Below are 23,606 nucleotides of genomic sequence, written 5' to 3'. Positions count from 1 at the left end.
CTGAAAAGCTGTCATAACAATTGTGAATCAATATAATAAAAGAGCGACTACATCAAAACAAACACCTGGGATTGCTATAATGTATTTCCCTTTCTGGTGGGTTTCAGCACATTAGTGGGGCTAATTATGTGGGATGCCTGAACAGTTTCCTGCAAGATTTTATGCAAATGATTTGTAGATCACACAATGCTTTCCCACCATTAAGTAACTCCACAATGATTTTAATCACACAGATTCTGTTTTCCAGATTATCAGAACTTGCACTCTCCCTATCATTTCATTTCCATTTCTGAATGGGTTATTTTCCACAGCTACTATCTTCACAGACTGTGATTTTGAATCGTCTTTATGTAAGAACTTGTTATTTAGATTTAACATCTTAATGGGCGTTTGCTATGGTGCATATTTTTTGCAGATGTGTTTTTAGCAGACAGAGAAGAACCCCAAACTACTGCTGTCATCTCCCATGCATCTGAATGACAGTACAGCAGTAGTAGCAGATTTGGGTGCTTCTCTGATGGCTGTAGGGTTGCCACCTCACCCCTTTAATACTGGCCACGTATTGAATCCACATCTAGCATGGCTAATTAGTAATTAATTTAGACGCCTGCTGTAGACTGAACTGATTTATTTGCAACTGTGCAGCATGCATCTACATGAATTGCTCCCGGGCCAAAGCAATGCTTCCAGGTGCAGGCAAGACTTCCAGTTTTTTAAAGCAATATTGACCTGGCACAATCTCCTATTACAAAAATAGGAAAAGATGTTCCCATGGAAAATTCAGATAGCAATAGGTTGACAAGCAGCATCTACAGGTATGGGATATCTTATCTGGAAACCCAATATCCAGAAAAAGCTCCAACTTACAGGGAGGCCATCTCTAATAGAGTCCATTTTTTAAAATGATCTCCTGTTTCTCTGTAAAAATAACAGTGCCTTGTACTTGATCCTAACTACACTACATAAATTAATATTGGTGGCTAAGCAATCTTACTGGGGTTTTTAGAGTTTTGGGTTTTTTTGCAGGCTTATGATATGTTAACCCAAATTTTTGGAAACTCCAGGCCTCAAGCATTTCAGATAATAAATCCACAGGGGACCAAGTATGCCTGCACAGTTCTCCCTGGAGGCATGGTAGCAGATAAAGCACTGTATGTGCTAGGCCTTTAAGTGTAAACTCAACTCGGATCCAAGTGAGCCCATTTAATCTGCCCACCTACTGCATATCCAGCTGATGTTCAGAAAATGAAAAGAAAATGTCCCTTTAATGGGGTCGCAATGCAGTGACTTGTAGGTGCAAATATGTGAACAAATGTATCTGTTAAGTGGTGTTCTATTTATGCATCTTTATGCATTATCTCATGACAGTCTATGGCAAGAAAATATCTTACCTAGCAGTAAAAAGTACAGTTATTTGTTATGGTCGGTAAAAAGGAAAAGAATATGAAGAACAAATGGTTATTTACTTCTCTAACATAAAGATATTATTCGAGCTTCTGTAGAAAATGATAATAATTCCACTTGATGATTTAATGCAAAATCCAACCACATATTTAATATACTTTTTTCATTTTTTTCCATGTTCTTTTTATCTGTATAACCACCCCCACAAAAATCACTTTCAAACAAATCAGGGTAAACAAGACAGATGGGAACATATCTACAGTCTGTTCATAATAGGTCTCTTAACAGTAATTAACGCTAATATCATTAGCTTGATAAATAACCTCCTGCAGTTTGTTATGGAAAATAGGTTAACTTGGACTTCCATCTAAACTTCGCATGTCACATTTAGACGGTGAATCTGTGAAAAGGCATCCAGATGTCTCCTTAGGTGGTCCAACTCCGACTCTCCTTTTCATTTTGTTCAAGTAATCAGAGAAAAACATGCACAGGGTTACAAAACAGTATTTATTTCTTTCCTTTGTACAACCAGAGATGCCACATGAAAATAAATATTCTCAGCTACAAAACAATTTTTATTATGGGGATATTGAAAATTTCTTGTTTTTAAGATCACATTGCAATGCTGATGTCACAAAGAAGAAGTGTCGGTATAAACGGTTTTATAAAGACAATGCAAGCCTAAGGCAATGTGTTGCTAATGTTCTACCCATTTAATCATTTTCATGGCATATCGATTGTCAGAATGACCCACATCACACATTTACAGATTTACAGCATACTTATACTCAGTGTAGCAAGATTTTACAGAAAGTGTTTCTCCATTTTATGTGAATTCATTTACAGTGATCAGAATGCAAAACAGAGGGTTATTAATTAGCTGGGGCACTTAGTTGCAAATGGCTAATTTCAATTTTTGGTCGCTTGCTGTTGTGGCACTGCGGCTTCTGCTTGCAAAACATGCTGGTGCTTTCATGGTTGATTTTTCTGCTGCCTTATATTAGGATGATCTTCTAAGCGTCTTGCTTATATCTTTGCTGGACAGTCAGTGGGTTCTTAAACAATGACTAAGGCGGTGGCTAAAAGTTGAGGTGAAGACAAAAGATTTCTTGTTCCTTGGGATTTATATGGTGGCTCAGGAGAGTGAGATATATTTCTTTATTTAAACAATTATTTCTTTTCTTTACTGCTTGTGAGATTTCGAAGGGCTCCTTGCAGTAGTTTGATAAGCACCATATTCTCCAAAATATGTTGTTTCCTTTTGGTTCCCATGTACAAAGTAAGTTAATGCCTGCTGTTCAGAATGAAAGCCTTGTTTATTATCCTTTACAAATGATTCCATCCTGTAATGTCATGTTGTAAGTGCAGGCAGCAACGTTGTACAGCATTAAGAGTGAGTTCAAGGCCCTTTCATGTTGGAGTCTTTACCAGACTGAGGAGCAGCAATTGCTTGAAGGCTGCAAGAGGATGGATCACAATATCCTGCTGGACCAGCAGCGCCAGGTGGTCCAGGTATTCCTGGTGAACCAGCAGGGCCAGGTGGGCCTCTTTCTCCATCACGCCCTTCTCGACCATAGCTTGGTTTCCCTTGTTCCCCTGTTAAAAAAGAAAGGTTTTGTGAAATGTGTGGACTGTTATAAATTGATCTTCACACTGTAATTTGGTTTACTTAATTTGACTTCATTACAGATTGTATTTTCATCAGTGCTACATTTTCAGTCACTAATTGCAAAAATTAGCTTATTTATTACAATGTGTGCCACAGTGGCATAACTATGATCTACCTGGCTCCCCCCCATGAAACGGGGGGGGGGGCCTTTCACGTGCCCTCAGCCATGCTCACACGCCGTCCCTCCCCCTAATCCCCAACCCCTGATCGACTGGTTATATGTCATTGGTGTGGGGGACTCCCATAGAGCATACTATCTGCTGTATGGTATTTATGCCAATGATGTTCCACAGGCCTTAGAGCTAAAAGAACAGTAAAAGAGAACTATTTGAGGAGAACTGAACCACAACTACACACTGTCCCTTTCAGTAGAAATTACTTACAAATTACACATTTTCCAATGACAAATAAATAGGGGTGCAAACGTATAAGAATTTAGATGTCTTAAAAAAACACAAACACAGCAATCCCTTTATCTGTCACTCATACAATGTGCATATAAGTTTGAGAATAACATTGTTAAATGATCGTGTTGAAGTTAGAACTTTTAGACAGGCAGGGAGAGAAATAGGGGTAAGCAGAAGAGGCACATGCCTAGGTCTCAATGGTGCACGGAGGCGCTAGGGAGGTTCCCCTTCTTTTTGCTTACCCCTAGTTCAATATGAGATGCTTTTACTGGAAATCACTAACTGAGATACTTTCTCTGTTACTTGAAGGTTTATGTTTTATTAAATCTCTGCTCTAACTTCTAAAGCCTCGTTTACTAAAGTGGCACATAGTACAAACTTTAAATGTCATTTTTTAACCCACAATGACAACTTCGAACATCAAGTGGGTGTCTGCTAAGCTGCATCTGTCACAACTTGTGCACAATATGATGATACATACGCTAATTAGCACCATGTTTTATGCTCAATATTGCAACTATTTTGGTGTAAATTAGGCTTCAAATCTCTAATTCTGCTCAGAATTCCTAGTTATTTTCAGTTTACATTATGCAGGTAGTAAAAACAGAGATGTAGATGTAGTGCTTTCCTTGACTTCTGATAGTAAACCTTCCCAGGACTAAACAGAAACTGTGAGTTTCACATAGGAAATTATTTAATAACATACCTTGAAGACCTGGCAAACCAGGTGCTCCCTTTGGACCTCTTCCTGGTAATCCTCTTTCACCTCTTTCTCCTGCATCACCTAAAGAAAGTACAGATGTTTAGCTTACACAACATTCTAAAAAAAACGTACAGAAACAAATCATTTTTCAAGCAACTCAGTTGGTCAGCCCATTAATTTATAATAGTGTTTTACTCAAGTACTCTGATGTTGTTCTTTTTCTTCTTATTAGACTACTTAAATGCAGTCTTTTTTTTAGTCCCACACATTGGTTGGTAACAACAGTGGCATATAAATGTAATCAGAGAGATTCCCCTTTTTCTTAATAAGCAAAACTACAGGTGAGGTTATACATTAAGAACTATGCTGAAAAAGGAATGTATTCTGATTTTCACCATCTTTCAACTGTAAACAGCCTGACAACAAACACTCACCGTTGAGTGATTCTTTCCACCAGTTAAAGTGTAATAATAATGATGCATTAACACTTGAAAGCTGATATATGAATGTGTAATACTGCTGTTTCTGCTGATTGAACTGTAACTGCCGTTCACTTGAATAGCAGGATTTGTGAGATGTAGCTGGGTAAAAACCATTACAGCTGTATTTTTCAACTAAACACATATCTCTTTTTATACCAAACTGGGGGTATTATACAGAAAAACCGGTTAAATAATGTGCATGTTGAGCAGAGAAATAGTGGGATTAGACACAAAATCTTGGTAAAGCCATCAAGACCGCAGGGCAGAGGCATTAAAAGGAAAGGAGCTCATTCAGTTGGGCTTATGTAGAAATAATGCATTAACACTGAACTTCCAAAAATAAGTATTTTGTGTATAATAATGTGTATTTTTTTACACAGACATACCTGATTCCACAGGCTGCAGGAACCAGTTCCCTACACAAAGTGATCTAACCCCTCCCTCTCTTGTTTTATTTTGAGGTGATGGATTCTGGGACTTGAGGTCCCTCTGCTTTCCAGAATACTTGTGCACCACCCACTACCTAAATCAGTTGCCAGAATCCATTATTTTACAGTGGGAAAAATATAGGGTGAGGCTGCATTACACTGTGAGCCTAAGGGGGGTGGGGAAACGGTATCATGGTTTCCTTTCAATCTGTGAAATCAGGTAGCCTGTGCCTGTGCAAAAACACAATATTTATGTTTATTTTCAGACAGAGTTGTATACACCTTTTCTACTTAAGCCCAATTGAATGAGTTAATGGCAAAAAGGTATATTTTCCATTTACGATATTCATATACAGGTATAGGATGCATTATCTGGAAACCCATTATACAGAAAGTCAGAATTATGAAAAGGTCATCTCCCATGTACTATATTATATGTATGATTTTAGCAACTTTGCATATACACATGGTAGGAATATTTTCAATGTGGCTATAGGTGACATTCTGATTATAATAACAAAACTTACCTTTTGGACCTTTAAGACCAATCTCACCAGAAGGTCCTTTGAGTCCTGGAAGTCCTCTAGGGCCAGCATGCCCAGGTAAGCCATTATCACCTGGTGACCCTTGAGGTCCTGGTGGACCTGGTCGTCCAGGAAGACCTGCAGCCCCAGATTCAGGTCTACGTAGACTGGCTGCCAACTGGGCTAATTGTTCTATAGGAATAAAATGAAAAACACTTTTAAAATTAAAAAAAAAAAACACTTTAGGAAGCTTACCCTTACTGTCAGTATGGTTCTAATGATCGATTCACAAAAAAGACACTTGTCTGAATTAAGAAGCGATTTTATTGTCCTTATTTAGATTGTGATGACGTATTTTTAAGCGATATTTTAAACCATTCAATATATTTTTGCGTTATTTCGTAGCACGGGATATTAGCGCACGCTATTACCCACTTAACCATTACTTTCTGAAAACTACTGTTCTGAAAATTATTATTTCCCTAAAAACTGGAGGATGCAACACTCTAGGGCGAACACATACTTGATTCTCTTCACCACAGACAATCACCAGCTACAATTTTGTTTAGTAATGCCTACTCCTGGGAGGCGTTAAGTTTCACAGTAATTATCGCCACATTTTATGCTTTTAACGCTTCAAATATGTCTGTGAATTATGCGTTAGTATTATTTCTATTCGATAATTACCGCAATGCGATGAAAATAATGCTTTGAGATAATTGGGGTTATTGCACATGCGATATGAGTAGTAACACATGCAAAATTACTTTGATGAATCGGTACTTAATTAACTAACACTTTTTAATGCATAAAACTATTATGACCTTTAGTAAATCGGCCCCTATAAGTCTCAGTTAAACGAGTTTGTTTTCTCAAAAAGGCAGTACAAATAAATAAACCCAAGTTACATATGTGGAATGAGTCTGCATAATACAGATGCTGGTCAAATGATGGACATTTCCTTACCCTGAAGAACCCTCATGCAGACTTGCTTAATGTGTTGATCAGTTGGTTCTCTACCCTGAAATGAAAGATGTTGTTATTGTTTACTTCTATATGAAATAATATTTCACATACAAATAAACATATAGGGCCAGTTACTTACAGCAGGTCCTTGGCTTCCAGGTAATCCAGGTGCACCTTGCTCCCCCTGCATACCCCGAGGACCAGCTGATCCCTGAGGACCTTCTACTCCAGGCAGTCCACGGCTTCCTTCTGGGCCACGATTACCTGACTCCCCAGGGCTTCCAGTCTAAGCATAAAGAATTGATTTATATTGGTTAATTTCCATGTGATTAACACACTGCACTGATCTTGACTGCACTTGGCCCCTGCCATGATTTTTACCCACTTCTTTTCTTCAGAAGGTACAGTTAAAAATTTAGCTGTAGTATATCTGTTTATTGTATAAATTAGCCCAGAAATCGAGTATCTGCTCCTTTAGGCATACTGGACCTTCCACTTTTGAAGACTGCTTACTCATCATGGTTTAAACATGTAAAGCAAAAGAGGCTTATGCAAATCTAAGAACTGGTTTAAATTCACGGGGAAATGTTGTTCTGTGCTATAAACAAAGCCTGCCGAACTGAGTAGTGTGTTTTTTTGCATTTGTTTTGGGGAACCCACAGTTGCAGGTGCATTTGTAAATGACTGGTCCATTTGGGTCCATTGTGAGTATTTATTCCAAAAATATTCATGGATCTGCAGTATTTGTTTATTTCCTTGTAAAAATATAATCAAAGCTACTACTTAAAACCATTTTTTACATTAACATTACAATCTGGTCATTTTTGAAAATATTGGAAAAAAGGAATCTATAGTAAATAAATATGATCTATAACAAATGACCCAGGAGCAAGTAATAGGAAAGCACTGTTGATTAAATGTGGAAGGGCTACAACTGAAATGTAATTCATAACCACCCCAATCTCTTCAATATGCTCTCTGTGTACACTTTTTTTACCTGAAAGTGTACACAGAGAGCAGTCTTTAATGCTCCATTCCACTCAACACATTGGAGAGTTTGTGATACTGGTGTTTTTATATATTTTGCTCCTTGAAAGTTGCCAGTATGTTGTAGGTTTGCTGGTTTCAGTGGCACACTTTTCTTGGTGTCTGTAAGGTTTCTGGCATAGAGCATCTAAGCACACTGTAAATTCTATGGCTAAAAGTGTGTTCTAAATCGAGATGCACCTTGGGAGGGAGTGACTGCTACAGTATCCTTGCTGATTAGCCATGCAACATGTGCGTTTATATTATCATATATTATCTTGGAACTTTAAATAATGCAGACACAGTAGCATTCATCCCACATTTCATAAGTCTCCCTTTGTTTGATCTGGTATAACCCTTTTTTGTATGCTAGCTAATGTTATATTTTTGAAAAACCAAAGGTCTAAGGCCAGAAGGAAAATGCTATTTGTTTTTCTATGTTTAAGTATTTTAGAAACCTTAATTGGTATTAGTGGGAATGCAGCAACCATCCCAGAATTTCTCTCCTTAAGCCCTCATACCAAACTAGCTGAAACAAGAAATTTTGTATTCAAACCATTGTTTGGCTGCACAATAGTTGACAAGCAAATAGGGAAAACCAAGTCAGCCAATAACATATTTTAGTAAACTGTAAATTTGCTTTCTTTCTTCCAGTGGGCCCAGCATCAGTTTACTAAGTAATGTGTGCCATGAACATATACATAATATACAAAGTGATTCCTTATACTTACAGATCCTTTTGCACCAGGCTTTCCAAATTCACCCTAAATAAAAGAAACAATGTTAAAAGATGTTAAGATCTGGGGTTTGTAAGGATGGGTACTTCTGGGAGAAGTTACACAAAGAGATGTTGTATAGGGCATACCCTAAACCAGAATCCATTGTAATATTTGTATTTTTTATGGCTGCCAATATTTTCGTTTACTTCCATTGTCAGTTAGGAACACTGTGAGTTTAAATTGGTTTCTTTGCTGCCTTATTTTGCCATAATTAATAACTAATCACAGGGACCAAATAACGGTAAGCATTCAAATAAATATTGATTCTTTTGGGGCTTAGCACTGCGTCCAGGGACCTGATCAGTCTGTTGCTTTTATTTGTTACCTGCCTTAAAAATAATGATGCAGAATGTAAATATATAGAGTACAATGCATATCCTGTATAACATGAGCTCTAGTGCAACACTAGCAATATTTAAAAGTAATGTGATGTTAAAGTACACATATTTTTAAATATTCTAAGGCAGTGCTGTCCAACTTCTGTGGTACCAAGGGCCGGAAATTTTCTGGTCTACATGGTAGAGGGTCGATATTTGAAGCCGGTTTTGATCGCTTCCATTTTTAAACCACACCCATGTTATCCCAAGAACTTTTAAGACCGCCACCACATTAATGGTGGTAGTGCAGCAAAAACCCATATGGTTGGTGCTCACTGCAGGGATATGACCCTTCATTCATACATAAAAGAATTATGTCATATTAAGACACCTTAATTCCAAATGCCTCATCCTCCCTTGTGGATAGCACAGCAACCCCTGCATTTAATTACACACCTTAGGGACCATATAATGACAATTTCCAAATGCTAACAAACTCCCAGAACAAACCCCTGCCAGGTTCACCTCTCACAGGCAGCATAGGGCAGGCAGAGAATGGAACACACAGACAGCAAAGGGCAGGCACAGTATAACTCACACAAGCAGGGTAGGGCAGGCAAAGTATGGCAAACACAGGCATCATAGGGCAGGCAGTGTATGGCACATACAGGCATCGCAGGGTAAGCAGAGTATGGTACACACAGGCAGCATAGGCAGGCAGAGTATGGAACACACAGGCAGGGTAGGGCAGGCAGAGTATAGCACACACAGGCAGGGTAGGGCAGGCAGATTATGGCACACAAGCAGGGTAGGGCAGGCAGAGTATGGCACAAACAGGCAAGGTAGGTCAGGCAGAGTATAGCACACACAGGCAGGGTAGGGCAGGCAGAGTATGGCACACACAGGCAGGGTAGGGCAAGCAGAGTATGGCACACACAGGCAGGGTAGGGTAGGCAGTGTATGGCACACACAGGCAGCATAGGGCAGGTAGAGTATGGCACACACAGGCAGGGTAGGTCAGGCAGAGTTTAGCACACACAGGCAGGGTAGGGCAGGCAGAGTATGGCACACACAGGCAGCATAGGGCAGGTAGAGTATGGTACACACAAACAGCATAGGGCATGCAGAGTATGGCACACACAGGCAGTGTAGGTCAGGCAGAGTATAGGTGTGATAATGCAATGCAGGGGGGCTGCGGGCTGGATGTGGCCCATGGGCCGCCAGTTAGACAGCACTGCTCTAAGGCATCTGTTGCAATTGGGTTTGGACTAGTGATTACGTTCAAAGGTTTATAGAAGTAGCCAACATAATGTTTTCCATTTAACATCTAAAATAATATATATCACATCCAACCTTATTAACCTGTAAGTCATTTTTTTATCTCCCCTGCATGTAATAAAAGGTGCAAATTTGGGCCAGGTACAGTAACCATAGCAACCAATTAGATGTTAGGGCGTATTTAATACCCCCAGTGAACTTTCCCCGCAGTGAGTTGCATTTGAAACCACTTTCATTAAAGGTACTTGTGCCAATATGCACTCTTTCCACTTCTGTATAGTTGCATGTGGCACTGCTCAGTCCTTTCTGCTTCCAGTACCAAATCTGGTGCTGCTAGACCTATTGACGCAGGGAAACCCTAAAGCTACTGTCACCTCCTGACCAGACAGTAGCTCCAGGGTTCCCACAGAGTCCAGCATCAGCCGCTGCAGCACAGTTGCACCAAAAAAATAAAGTCACTCACATGCCGAACACCAGAAATGACATCTGAAAGACTTTTAAAACATTCAGCACAACAACATCACATTTGCAATAAGTTCATGCACAATTGTAAAATACTGCCCTGTGGGGAAAACAACATGCCAGTTGCACTCAAAATTGCACTTTGCTCAATGTACTTGCACATGTAAATGAGTACTGATTTCTCTTAAAGAGTAAATGCTACCTGCTAATTGGTCACTTCAGGCGATTAGACCTGTAGCAAACTTTGCACCTTTTATTACATAATTGTATGAGGCCAGTTTATCAATCATCCTGGTTGCAATTTTAGTTCAAACAAAATCACTGAAAAAAATCATCACTGCGTCTTTTACCACAATCACAATTTTTTACCACTATTTTGCATGATGTATTTAAAAACATGAAAAATTAAAATGATACCCTAAAACTTGTTGAACATCGCAGAATTCAATGTGAAGTCTATTTTCACCACTAAAGGAAGTTTATAATCACATTTTCATTCTAAGATTTTGTTTAATTTGAAATTGATCCATTTTCTAAAACTGAAAAATGTGGTTTGTGAATTTTTCTCTGTAAATTCACACAAAATCTGCACAATATTGTAAAACAAAAAGCCACCATTGTGTGAAAATCTGCACAAAATCTGAACAAAATTGTAAAACAAAAAGCCACCATTGTGTGAAAAAGTTGCAGTTAGTTTATACAGATTATTGATAAATGTGGCTTAATGTACCTTATTAACAACAACAGGTCTTCTAGAAAGAAATCTCTGCCACAAAAGTGGAAATATTAAAAATAGGTAAAAATTGTCTCACCAGCTCTCCCTTTTCTCCCGAAAACCCTTCTTCTCCACCAGGACCCTGCATTAAATAATAGATGATGTTAGAAAAAACCATGCCATCCATACCACTATAATAAGCCTGAGTGCTGTGATAATACTTAATAACTAGTTTCTCTTAGACTAAAGAATTAATATTAATAATATGAAGTGTAAATCTGGAGCAGCTTATATGATCTTATTAATAAGTGAAGGCTGTCAGCCATTGCTCAGCTTAGAGAGCACATTTCTCACTCACAATTCAATTGCAATATATAGGAGGGCTTCATAAAACGCTCTTATAGCAAGTTAAAACAAAGGGGCTGACTAGAGATCCTTTGTTATGCAACTGTAAAACAAGTTGTTCATATTTACAGTTCATTTCACTAAATCGGAAATAGCCTATAGATGAGCACTGGATTCAATTTAATACAATGCTCACTTGTTTTCCAGCCACATTTGTAATCAATAGGGTGTTAAAATTTAGTGCTGTGCACAAGAGAAAATCTCATCTACTTTAACCAATTTACAGATCTTTCCTGAGAGTCATGAAAAAGAGACGGGATCCTTCAGAATTCTCCAGTTTGAATTTTAGTAAATCTACCTTGCATTCTTTAAACATTTTAACATGAAAATATAAAACAAATCCTTGTAAAAAGTTAATGAACATTTCTCACCTGCTCACCTTTAGGTCCAGTCTCACCAACTGTACCCTAAGTTAAATAAAATAAACAAGGTAATATAAAGATAAACATATTGTTAGTTGTATTGCAGTAGGGTATAATGCATCATGGGTGCCAATTGCATCCTGTTATTGCCCACAGGACTCTTTCGTTTATGATCACAGACTCAATATTTATACACAATATTCAAAATATGTATTTTCTAACATATTACAGGAAAGGATCATCTTAAAATTAACTAATTAAGTACGATGTGGAAAAAGGATCCACTGAGACAAATGTTCTAAGTAAGATATGTTTATTTATTTTTTCTTGTGTGGAATTTAAAGTGCTAACTGGTTAGATCCTGTATTGTAGGAAAGAGATCAGTGCCAGAACTAGGGGAAGGCAGAAGACGAGTCATGTGCCTAGGATGCAACTCTGGCCCTGATCTTAGTTGAGGATTGTGAAAGGGACAGGGAAAATGTCAGTAGAAAAGAGGCAGTAAGCAGCAGGATGGTGGAGGAGTTTGAGAGTGATGAATATGAGGAGGGTCGAGGAGGAATGAAAGTTGACAAAGGAAGGGGATGGGAGTATGGAAGGGGTGGGTGACACTTTGTGCTCGCCTTGGTTGCCCGGCTCTGAAAGAGACCTTGACAGTAGAAGGACCCTCATGATATTATCCCTCACAGGGCAAATGGGGTCATTGTTTCTAATAATGGTTTTGGTGAGAAGAGAGTTCTTCCACATATGCTATCAAACTGGTCAGCACTCTGCACAGGCTGAAATACATATACATATATTATATCATTATTTAGGGTGCTAGCTGCTCAACTAAATGACACATAATATCATTATGTAAGAATATTGGGAGGAGTTCCCCTTTCAAAGCAGCGCCAAAAGCACTTCTATTCCAGAGAAGTCCTAATATAAAAATGAATGGAAAAAAATAAACTAGGGCTCATTTGAAGTCCTGCAAGAGTGCAAAACTCGGTAGTTACTTTTAGGGGGTGATTTATCAACTTTCGAGTTTTCATGATTTGAGGGTTTTTTGTGCTAAAAAAAAACTTGAATTTGAATTATGGTTCAAAAACTCAAATTATTAAGTGCAAAAAATCCCCAAAAACTCGAATGTAAAGCTTCACCATCTAAAAGCATGTGCATTTCTATAGAAGTCAATGGGAGTTGTCCTAGGCAAAGTCAAGCCATATTTTCAATTCGTCAACAACATTGATTACATAGGTTAATGTATTAGTGTAAGTCATTTGTGCTATAAGCTGTAAAGGGGATAAACTGCATTTTATTTCTATAAAATAAATAAAACAGCAAGATTATTATAATTATTATTATTAGATGGAACTTTCATATGTAAATGTGAATTTCTAATAAATTATTTAAATATCACTAATGTTAATCTCTAAATCTCTAAATTGAACATTTTTTGACGTAAAATAAAGCTTCTCAGTTATAGGTAATGTCTATGTTTCATTTCAGCCAGCAGAAATAAAATTGCTCTGCTAAAAGGCCCTGAAAGGATTTCTTTGTTTTTGTTGTACTGAGTGCATTTCAGAACCATTAAGGCCGAATACCTTTTGTAAAAATAAACCATGTTTATTGACACTGTCAGTCTGTATAACAAATCATCTATTTGGGTTATATTTCTAGCTAGCTATTAATTTCTTTTCTAATGTATCCATCAACTGAGTAACTGTTTTTGCTGCTTCTTTATACCTTTGTATATAATCTGTCTCTGTCTTTGTGTTATCTATCATTTTTCTATCTAACTAGCCATTTATCTAATTTATCTTTCAAGTCTTTTTGTATTGATTATCCCTCTTTCTGTCTCTTTATACCTCGTGTATATCTATTAAATACCTATCAACAAATGTCTGCCATCTGTCATTTCCATTTTCTTGGCCTATCTCTACAGATATTACTTTATTTACATTTGCCTTTTTGCTTTCAGTTTCTGTCTATGCTATATACAATTGCATGTGCAATTAAGAGGAGGAGCAGAATGTAGCTGTAATACATGCTCCTTATAATAGTTTACCAATAACTGAACTTTAAAAATGTAACATCTCCATGGATTGACCATTTGAATTCTAAAAAGAAGCACATATAGACATGTAGCTAAGAACATGACTGAAAGTAGTACAACATCTCCATAGAGTGATCATGAGATTTCCATAAAATATATTGTTAATATTAATAGAGACCACTGTCACCAGGGCAGGAAAAAGAAATAGATAGGCAAGACATCTGTGGGTCATTCTTCATGGGATGTGCATTGTGGGTAACTAATACCACTTTTGCTTTGTGTGTGATACTGAGTAAAATGGAATGGAAACTTGGAATAAATAGGAAAATAGGAGTGTTAGGGGGTGGAGAAAACAGAAAAATGGCACATAGGATAGTACAGATAGAGTAGTACAGTACATGACACATGATAGATATAGTATAGCCCATGGAGACAGGAAAGATGGAGGAGAGAGTGACACATTTTGCCCCTTTATAGGTCCCTGGTAAGGCCTCACCTTGAGTATGCAGTGCAGTTTTGGGCTCCAGTCCTTAAGAAGGATATTAATGAGCTGGAGAAAGTGCAGAGACGTGCAACTAAACTGGTTAAGGGGATGGAAGATTTAAACTATGAGGTTAGACTGTCGAGGTTGGGGTTGTTTTCTCTGGAAAAGAGGCGCTTGCGAGGGGACATGATTACTCTGTACAAGTACATTAGAGGGGATTATAGGCAGTTGGGGGATGTTCTTTTTTCCCATAAAAACAATCAACGCACCAGAGGTCACCCCTTTAGATTAGAGGAAAGGAGTTTCCATTTGAAGCAGCGTAGGTGGTTTTTCACGGTGAGGGCAGTGAGGTTATGGAATGCCCTTCCTAGTGATGTGGTAATGGCAGATTCTGTTAATGCCTTTAAGAGGGGCCTGGATGAGTTCTTGATCAATCAGAATATCCAAGGCTATTGTGATACTAATATCTACAGTTAGTACTAGTGGTTGTATTTATAGTTTATGTATGTGAGTGTATAGATTGGTAGGTGTGGGTTAGGTGTGCTGGGTTTACTTGGATGGGTTGAACTTGATGGACACAGGTCTTTTTTCAACCCTATGTAACTATGTAACTAACTATGTAACTATGGTACATGGAAATGAGGAAAAGGTGACAAGATGCGAGAATGGCTTTTTGCCAAAGTGGGAGGAAGACAGGTTGAAATATTGTCCTATACAGGAAGGTAGAATGAAAGAAACATATTGAATGTAGAGAGAATATCCAAAATCAAGAGAAAAAAGTAGAGAATTGTGGGAAATAGGACTGGTCCAGAAGAAAAACAATAATGGGGCATAATGTTGGGTTCAGTTTATATGAAATATAGTTGCCACAGTGGCAAACCAGATAACCTTTTTAATTGGTTATCTACCTCTCTGTAAATTCATGAAATGGTGGTGGGGGGGCACAATTTACAAGGTTTGCCTTTGGTGCCAGAACTCCTTGGGATAACACTGATTGTTATGAAAGGGTTAAAAAATGACCATTTGGTTTCATTAATAATACTCGATTGCTTGAGTGAGTACTGTGAACATGGCATTTTTGTAACTCTTTGATGGGCATTTAATTCCTATGAATAGGCTTTTTTCCTATTGTTCCCTCAAGCAATACATTTGCAGGTATTTGCAGGCTACAGCCAGTACACACAATTAGTGAGCATTTTTATGTGCAGCTTTTCAGTAAGCTACTGTATCTGATTCTGACATGAAATACAAAGAAAGGAAACCTATCTGTACGCAAACCTATACTTTAGCTAGATCAGTATGAGAATTTCTTAGCTCTGTGTCTCTGCAGAGATTACTAATGAAATTTAAAATAATGAATTTGGCCTTTTCTGCAGTGAAGTTTTTACCAAGTGCTCCCCAAGGACCAGACATCACAATGTAACATAAACAACACAATATGTGATCTCTTACCCTGTCACCTTTAAGTCCCGGAAGGCCAGGAGGACCAGGCAGACCAATAAAACCAGGATCTCCTTGAGGGCCCTTAAAAACGAACAAGCATAATGACTTTCAACACTGAGCATATATGTGTGTGACTGCATCCTCAATGCACTAGATTCACTATGCTGGGTTACAGATTGTGTTATTTTTAAAGGAACCAAATATCATCAAACAACACTGCCTGCCATTTATTCTTTGCTTCCTTTGCGACTTACAATCCCCAAGGTTTACATTCCTTTTGAACAGTGCTTTCTTTCAGGCAGTCCCTTGTATATGCTCTCGCCTGCTACTGTGTAAATAGTGTCTCCGCAACACTGAAAGAGGTTATTCATAGTGCTGCTCATTACTTCCAGACACAGCACATCTTTTTCATTGCCACTACTGGCTTTGCATTTTTTAACTGAATAGTTTATGCAGTGACTGCAATTGATCTTTCCTGTTCTATTAATATTATTTTTCACCTATGTTCTTTGTATACTATTTACACTGAGAAGTAGCTGGACAAACATTAGTTAATATTCATTTTAGAATCAATATTAATGGATCTGTTTACTAAACACTGGGTTTAAATAAGAGATATATTAAAGGGGAATTCCACAGCTAATTAATAGATCTATGAAAATGCAAGCAAGGCATTGTGGGAGATACAGCAAAGCTGGTTTCTGCTATATTGTTTTAAAAGTCGAAACCAACAATGCAGAAATGGACAAAAAAAACTGCTTTCTGTTGCAATGCCATTTGTATGGGTTGGGGTTCCCCTTTAATGTTTAACAATCTATTGTCACAGAATAAGCCCCATTTTCTGTCTAACCCTAAAAAAATGTTCCGCCTGTCTCCACTTCCCATAGAAATCTCTTGAAAACACAGAGCCTGATGGACATGCAGTGATGACTGGCAGCTCTCTGTTCAGAAAGCTTGCTAAAGCATTTTTGTGAAGAGATCTGTCCATTTGTTACTTCTACATGCACTGAGTTTAGATGACTAAGATAAGCAGTGACAGGGGGTATCTTTATTGCCGCTGATAACTTATGCTTATTTGTGTGACTTAATTAAATAAGAAATAATCAAAAATTGTAGGTGAAAACACACAAGTTAATCCTTTAATCAATATACCCTTAAATGTCATACTTACTTGTTTCCCAGGTGGTCCAAGGGGACCAGTAGGGCCCCCTTCTCCTCTTGAACCCTTTATAAAAACAGAGACAAAAGGAAATATGTGTAATGGACTGTGTTGCAGATACAGAATGTCTGAGCAATATAAAAAATGCATGTTATTTCATTAGTATTTCTTCCCACATATGATTTCAAATGTCAAAAATGTTAGAATGCATTTGAAACATCTTTATGCTGCAATTTAACGTGGCAGTCAACATATAATGGCATTATATAGAACAAGCATGCAGGTCTGTCCTTGATCAGTGCTGAAGACTCCCTACAAGTTTTTAGCACACAGTGAATGTCTATCTGGGGGACTCTACTGGTGCTGCATTTACTTTAGTAGTTGTAGTTGAGCAGTAACCAGATAACCAAAATCCAATCTATCATATTAACATATCTAGTTATTCTGGCTAGGGAACTATCCATCTGGCAATAGTTATTTAAAATCAAAAACTTTAACAACATGCAGGCAAACTGCCACTGAACTGGCAGTGCTGGCTCATGTAAGATGGAGGTGTTTACATATATGTTTATATATAGTAACACACTGGTGACAGTTCCTTCGTGCATCAAAACAGGCAGACATGTCTTCACTAGAGGATGAAAAATGAAATATTAAAGCTGTTGAGAAGATCTAGGGATCTGGGAGTGCTTTAATGTTGAACTGATTATGTACTGATTTTGGTAAGCACCCAGGGTGCATTTACAAGACGTATGAATGCCAAGATAAGATAAGCATTTTTACATAAGCAGTTTTGTTTGTTTGTGTACATCTGCCTAAGGAAGCACATATTTTTGTGACCAAAACATTAAACTTTTTTCATTATTAAATGATCTGATATTAATAGAAGGCTCCCTGAGTGAGTACTCATTCTTCTTTATTGTATGTCTTTTAGCACAAGGGCAATGGAGTGCATATATATATATACATATGTTTGGTTAAAAAAAATTCCTCTGTTGAAAAAGCAATCAATGACAGAAAACACAAGCAAGTTAAAACTCTATTTTGGATTTTCTGACATTGATTCAGCTGAATCCAAAACCTGTTGAAAAATAAGTCAGCCACTTGTAGTCAAGATTATTTACTTCTTCACATATAACTAGCAAACTAGTTAATTCAAAAGCCCAAGCAATCAGATAAATATTGTTAAATATTACTGGGTTTACACAATGTACATGTACAGTATATCTAATAAACATTCTATAATATAATATATATAAAGGAAAACAGTTCACAGTGTGGAAATTGCCTTTTATTATATTCACCCACTGGAATATCCAATAGCAAAGGTTTTTGGTGCACCACAGGACTGAAAATTAATCCTTATATTAAGGATTATATAAATTACTGATGTAGAATATAGAAGATCAACATTTTGTCCCAAAGTATTACAGTATCACCTAACAAGTAACTGTAGAGTGGAGTGGCAAGTTTCATTTGCAGCTTGTGATAAGTATTTGAGATGTCTTCCACAGTTTGCCGTATGATAATCAGGTACAGTCATCTGTATAGTCATCTTTGTAATGAGTCCACCACTTTATGACTGACAGCTTAGTTGTGAATATAATTTAAAATTTCACTGGGTGGTTGGTTGGTTACTAAAAAGACAGGACGCTCCCTCCACTGTATATAACCACAGTGAGATGCCAAAAGCAGCCTGTTGCTCCTTTAAATAGATTATAGCAATGTGATTCTTGTACCTCCAGAGATGGGAAAGTTATGGAACTGCTCAAAACAGCTAAACCAGTGAGCTGTAATCTGCTCTAGTTCCCCTTTAAAGTTAGTTTTCCATTGTTGTCAAATCTTAGCAAGACCAACAAAAAAGTATTAGAGAAACGCAAGACACGAAAAAAACAAACACTTTTTCCAAAGTTTCTGCACTGAATTATGCCCTAAGAAGTCCATGTCTGCCTGATACCATTTGTACAGATAAAACAATAATCATATTCACAAATGTTACCTAAACCAATTACTCTTAATGCTGAATGAAAGCTACTGCAAGAAGATAATATTTGTGCATATTAAGACGGTTTTATATGTAATATGGTTGAAAGAGAATTTAAGGATTAGTTCATCAAGATCAGATATATGCAATTTGTGAATTTGCATTTTCTACAAATGTTCATATTTGCTTCATTAAGCTCTGACTTATAAATGATTCTCACAATAATATAATGGCATAAGCATGCACATCAAGAACATCATTTATTTATCCAGAATAACTGAGCCATTCAATGGCATTTACACAAAGGATGAATCATTAATGTTGTCTTAGAGGTACACTAGCTATACAAAACAGTGGCATGATCATCCAGGTGTTTTAATCTCTTCCTGTCAGGGACAAAGAATAAAGGGGCATAGAAGTGGCGCACATGGTTCATGCATGCCACTTCAGAAATAACAAACAGAAATAAAGCACATGAGAAAATGCCCAGCAGTCACAGCAAAGACATTGTCATTTTGCCTAATCTGTATCCAAGATGGTAACTGCTGAGTGTACAAACACACCCGTATTGCATACTACAGGTCTTCTTCCAGGAAGCAGAGTGCCTTGGTGTTGAATATAGGACTTTTTTCCTATGACTGTAATGCTCAAAAAATATCTACCCTAACATAAAAACAGCTGATGAAAAATGATCTTTTACCAGCTGCACATCTTCTCTTCATGGTTAAAGGAGTTTGAAGCTCAAAATCTGGTAGAGGCTAGAGCCTGTAAGATGCTCTAGGAACATAAGTACAATCAGAATAGGTAGCACAAGCAACTGAAGCTCCAGAGTGGTTTGGTAGTTGGATAGCTGTCCATGGTATAGGCCGTAAACCATAAGACTATTAGTAAAAACTCAAGTCTGTTAGAAAATATGATCTCGGACGAGAAACATGGCTGTGCCCGGATGGGAGAATACCCATGTCAAAAGTTATGTCTACGGTTAGAAACTAAACAGCGCTTTCTGAGAGCTGCATTTCCTGTCTTAAGTACCAGCTTTATCTTACTATGTTGTTTCTAAAGGGTAAAATGAGACGCAAGTCTCAGATTTTATAGATTTTAATGAGTTTCTAGGGGATATTGTATTAAGCAAAGTCAGTTTTCCAACAGGAATTAAATAGCAGCTGACTCCAAATACTCAAGGAGATTTAAAGTAAGCAAGTCAGCACTATTATATTGCACCATTTTGACAAGATCCTGCTGTTCTTTTGATCATTAAAAGAAATTAAGATCATTACCAGTGTTCATTCTGACATGTTTAACCAGTAGTGACACACCTTTCCTTTAATGAATTAGCCATGAAATCTTTCAAGTTGCCCTTTCTGTGTTTCAGGGATCACAGAGTTAGCACAACTCTAGAAGTGTGTAGCCATCAGAATCAGTATAATGAGTTGTTAAACTCTAATACTAAAGATATATTTATTTTGCAATTATATAATGTTTAAAACGTTGTTGAAGCATTGTTAGGATTTCTAGGCTATATCGATAGCATGTTGCTGGGTTAATTTTTCCCTACATAACCTAAGTGCAAAGTCAGAAATATGGCAGCGTTATCCTAGAAGTCCAATTACTTTTATATGTAGCTTAACAGCTCACATGTTTTCTCTGCTGGTGTATCTGCACCAGTGGAGAAAGGCTGATCTGCTTCTGTCCATCCCTCGTGTGCGTACAAAAAGGCATGGCATCAAACATTCACAGCCAACTTGACCAAATGAGCAACCAACTGGCCTATGTATGGGCCCAAAAAAACCCCACAAATTAGATTCTCTGCACTTATGATTACATAATGAAATGTTTGTCTAAACAATCCTCCTCATCTCATGTCAGATCAGAGCTTCTTTGGATATCACTTACTTGCCTTAAGGTGGCCTTAAATGAGTTGACCTGGACAGCAGCCTGTACTCTGACCAACTGGCCCACAACAAATGGATCAATATCTTATGAGGAGTCATATTGTATACACACATTTCTATTATTCCCTTGATTTGATCTTAACTGGAACAGCAGAAAATAAAGGGTAGCAGTAGCTGTTTTTCACTTCCTTTCAGCCTAATAGGGAAAAGTTGTCAGGACAGAAAAGCCTCAATCCAAATGGTAGCAAGGCCAAAACTGTTGATGCAGTTATGTTAATTAAATAAATGTGCACAGAGACTTCAACAATTAAATGCTCTAACAGTAGTTAGTGACCATGGTGAGTGTAGCTAGTACCAAGGGGAACTTTACTGCAAACAGGTAAACAATTTAGAAACTGTAATAAAACACACCATTCACCAGTTCTACCAGAAACTTATTCCTACCCTTATAAACATCAACTGTCTGTATTCAGATGAAGCCTCACTGCAACCATACTCCTTTTTAACTCCAGACTGTAGACTAGTCATGACATAGTGTAAATTATACAATATTTTAGTAGTGTTTAGCCTTCTTGTATTTTGCATAAATACTAATGCCTAATGATGTACTCTTTACTGAATAGTAGAAATAATGAAACATTATATATGCTGTATTAGGTGCAAAAAACAGACCTGCATATGAATGGAAGCTACCATTTTGCTTTTTGTCAAGACTAATTTAGAACAGCACCATCTTACATGACCAAAAACAAAATGAAAGCATGTGGCTAAGGACTTGCTAAAGCAAATAATATAGCCTATTAGATATGAGAGATGACATTTATAAAATTCATTTCTGGCTTAATAAATGGAAAAAAAAAATTAGCATTTATCAAAACAAAATATAAGAGCATTGCCTATACAATGCATAATGGAAGAGACATAAACTTGTAAACTGTGTAACATATTTGCAATTTCCATTTACAAAAACATTTTACCAAAAACTTTCTAACATACAGCAAATAAAAATGTAATCTAAGACATTTTGGTGACTTACCGGTGGACCAACAGGTCCTCTTGGGCCAACTTCCCCTTGTGGTCCTTGATCACCCTGTTTGTGTAAGAATAGAACAACAATAATATTATGAATTTTTAAAAAAGTGTATCATATTTATATCACATTAAATTATTGTTGTGTATTTCTACATTTCCCTTTAGGACAGAGTAAAAAATAAAAAAATATTCATTTTAGAAAAATAAAATTACATCTTACAGGTTTACCAGAGTTTCCCATTAGGCCAGGTACTCCTGGAGCTCCAGTGTTGCCCTGTTGAAAACAGAAAAAAAGGTTTTAAGCCAATATTTATTTATATGGTTTTCACTTGCTTTCTGTAGTTAATTGCTTTCATACCAAACTAAAGGCCTGCTGAACAGATCTTATGGCCTAGTCTTCCAAAGAGGCCTGGAATGCTGGTCAATTAGGCTACAACATGGGAACAACATTCCTGCTTTCAATTAATACAGGCTTATTGAACTACCCTGCTTGTAATGTATTGCACAAAATGTTGCTAACACTTCAACAAGCTCTATTAGGGAACTGTATTTGTTATTTTATTTGCCAAGATATGGTGCAAAGGTGACGTATAGACTTTATATACTTATATATATTGGCAATGCAGTGGAATGCAATTCAGAGCACATGACAAAATATGAGTAAAGTACAGTTTAAAACTTCATTGGAAATAAAGGCACTTACAATTGCCTGTTCTGAGCCTATTATTTGGAAGGAATTTTCCTAGATTAGTAGTGTTGCTTTTGTTTGTTGCTGTTTCTATGCAGATTCAGCCACAAGTAACTATTTTGAGGACCTGGGGTTGCTCATTTAACCCCAAGTTTAATTTAATATACCAGGTGCCCATTAAGTTAGGTGTTAGGTGAAAAAATTATCATATTTGCTAGAAACTTACAAGGTACAAAACACCCTCTAATGCTACAAAAGACATATATGCCATTTTTATGGAATGTCGGTATAGCATAAGCCGAAGCAGTAATATATCTTACTGCCCATTCTGTTTAATTAGCCGTAAGGTATTTTATGGCTTAGTACCATTCAGTATGTGTCCTTTATTCTCACCATCTCCTTTTACCACCGGTTCAATGCAAGCTAATTATTATATATGCACAATCCTATGGAATAGATGGCTATAAATTTAAATTATGCTAATGCCACTAAACTGAATGTCACTACATAAATTGCTCATGGAGTATTAGGGGGAAAAAGAAGAAGCTTTTGCTACACTGAAAAAATCAAAAGAGCATAATTTTAAAAAGCATATTCTGCTTTGGTTTTCATAATTCTTACCTTCTCTCCAGCTGCTCCCTTGGCACCAGGATTGCCTGGCATACCCTAAACAAAACAGGTGAAAGACAGATTTATATCTATAGACAGTATTATGTTTATTGAAAACTTGAAAAGACCAGCCTCACCTGTAAGAGGGCATTAAATTTAGCCTTGAAAATCTTTTCACAGCAAACTTACTTCTCGCCAATATGGGTGTTTTTAACACTAAGTTTGAATGCAATCAAACAATTGAGAAATAGAATTGCAGCCGTAGGATATCATTGCTTTGGTCCGATGATTCTCAAAGGATATTATTGGACCCCTGAATCAATACAATTTCTTACACGGCTCTCATGGGTAAA

The 23,606-nt window shown here is 37.2% G+C and overlaps 1 protein-coding gene across 2 annotated transcripts in view; it reads right to left on the bottom strand.

Annotated features, from left to right (window-relative positions):
• Nucleotides 1-1,890: 1,890 nt before the first annotated feature.
• The window catches only part of col9a1 (collagen, type IX, alpha 1), a 79,962-nt gene continuing 58,246 nt past the window's right edge, over nt 1,891-23,606 (bottom strand). For both annotated transcript variants that reach the window (XM_012963497.3, XM_031902177.1), the window contains 13 exons: nt 23,266-23,310; nt 22,177-22,230; nt 21,961-22,014; nt 17,061-17,114; nt 15,899-15,970; nt 11,937-11,972; nt 11,258-11,302; nt 8,341-8,373; nt 6,723-6,869; nt 6,584-6,638; nt 5,621-5,809; nt 4,187-4,264; nt 1,891-3,000 (listed from right to left, as the gene is read on the bottom strand). In XM_012963497.3, coding sequence (XP_012818951.2) covers nt 2,804-3,000; nt 4,187-4,264; nt 5,621-5,809; nt 6,584-6,638; nt 6,723-6,869; nt 8,341-8,373; nt 11,258-11,302; nt 11,937-11,972; nt 15,899-15,970; nt 17,061-17,114; nt 21,961-22,014; nt 22,177-22,230; nt 23,266-23,310 — 1,059 coding nt within the window. In that variant the 3' untranslated portion in view covers nt 1,891-2,803. The remainder of the gene's footprint in view (nt 3,001-4,186; nt 4,265-5,620; nt 5,810-6,583; nt 6,639-6,722; nt 6,870-8,340; nt 8,374-11,257; nt 11,303-11,936; nt 11,973-15,898; nt 15,971-17,060; nt 17,115-21,960; nt 22,015-22,176; nt 22,231-23,265; nt 23,311-23,606) is intronic.

This window comes from Xenopus tropicalis, chromosome 5, assembly GCF_000004195.4.
Source record: "Xenopus tropicalis strain Nigerian chromosome 5, UCB_Xtro_10.0, whole genome shotgun sequence".
NCBI lineage: Eukaryota > Metazoa > Chordata > Amphibia > Anura > Pipidae > Xenopus > Xenopus tropicalis.
The sequence above is the reverse complement of the archived record's forward strand: the minus strand, read 5'-3'. Positions and strand labels throughout refer to the sequence as shown.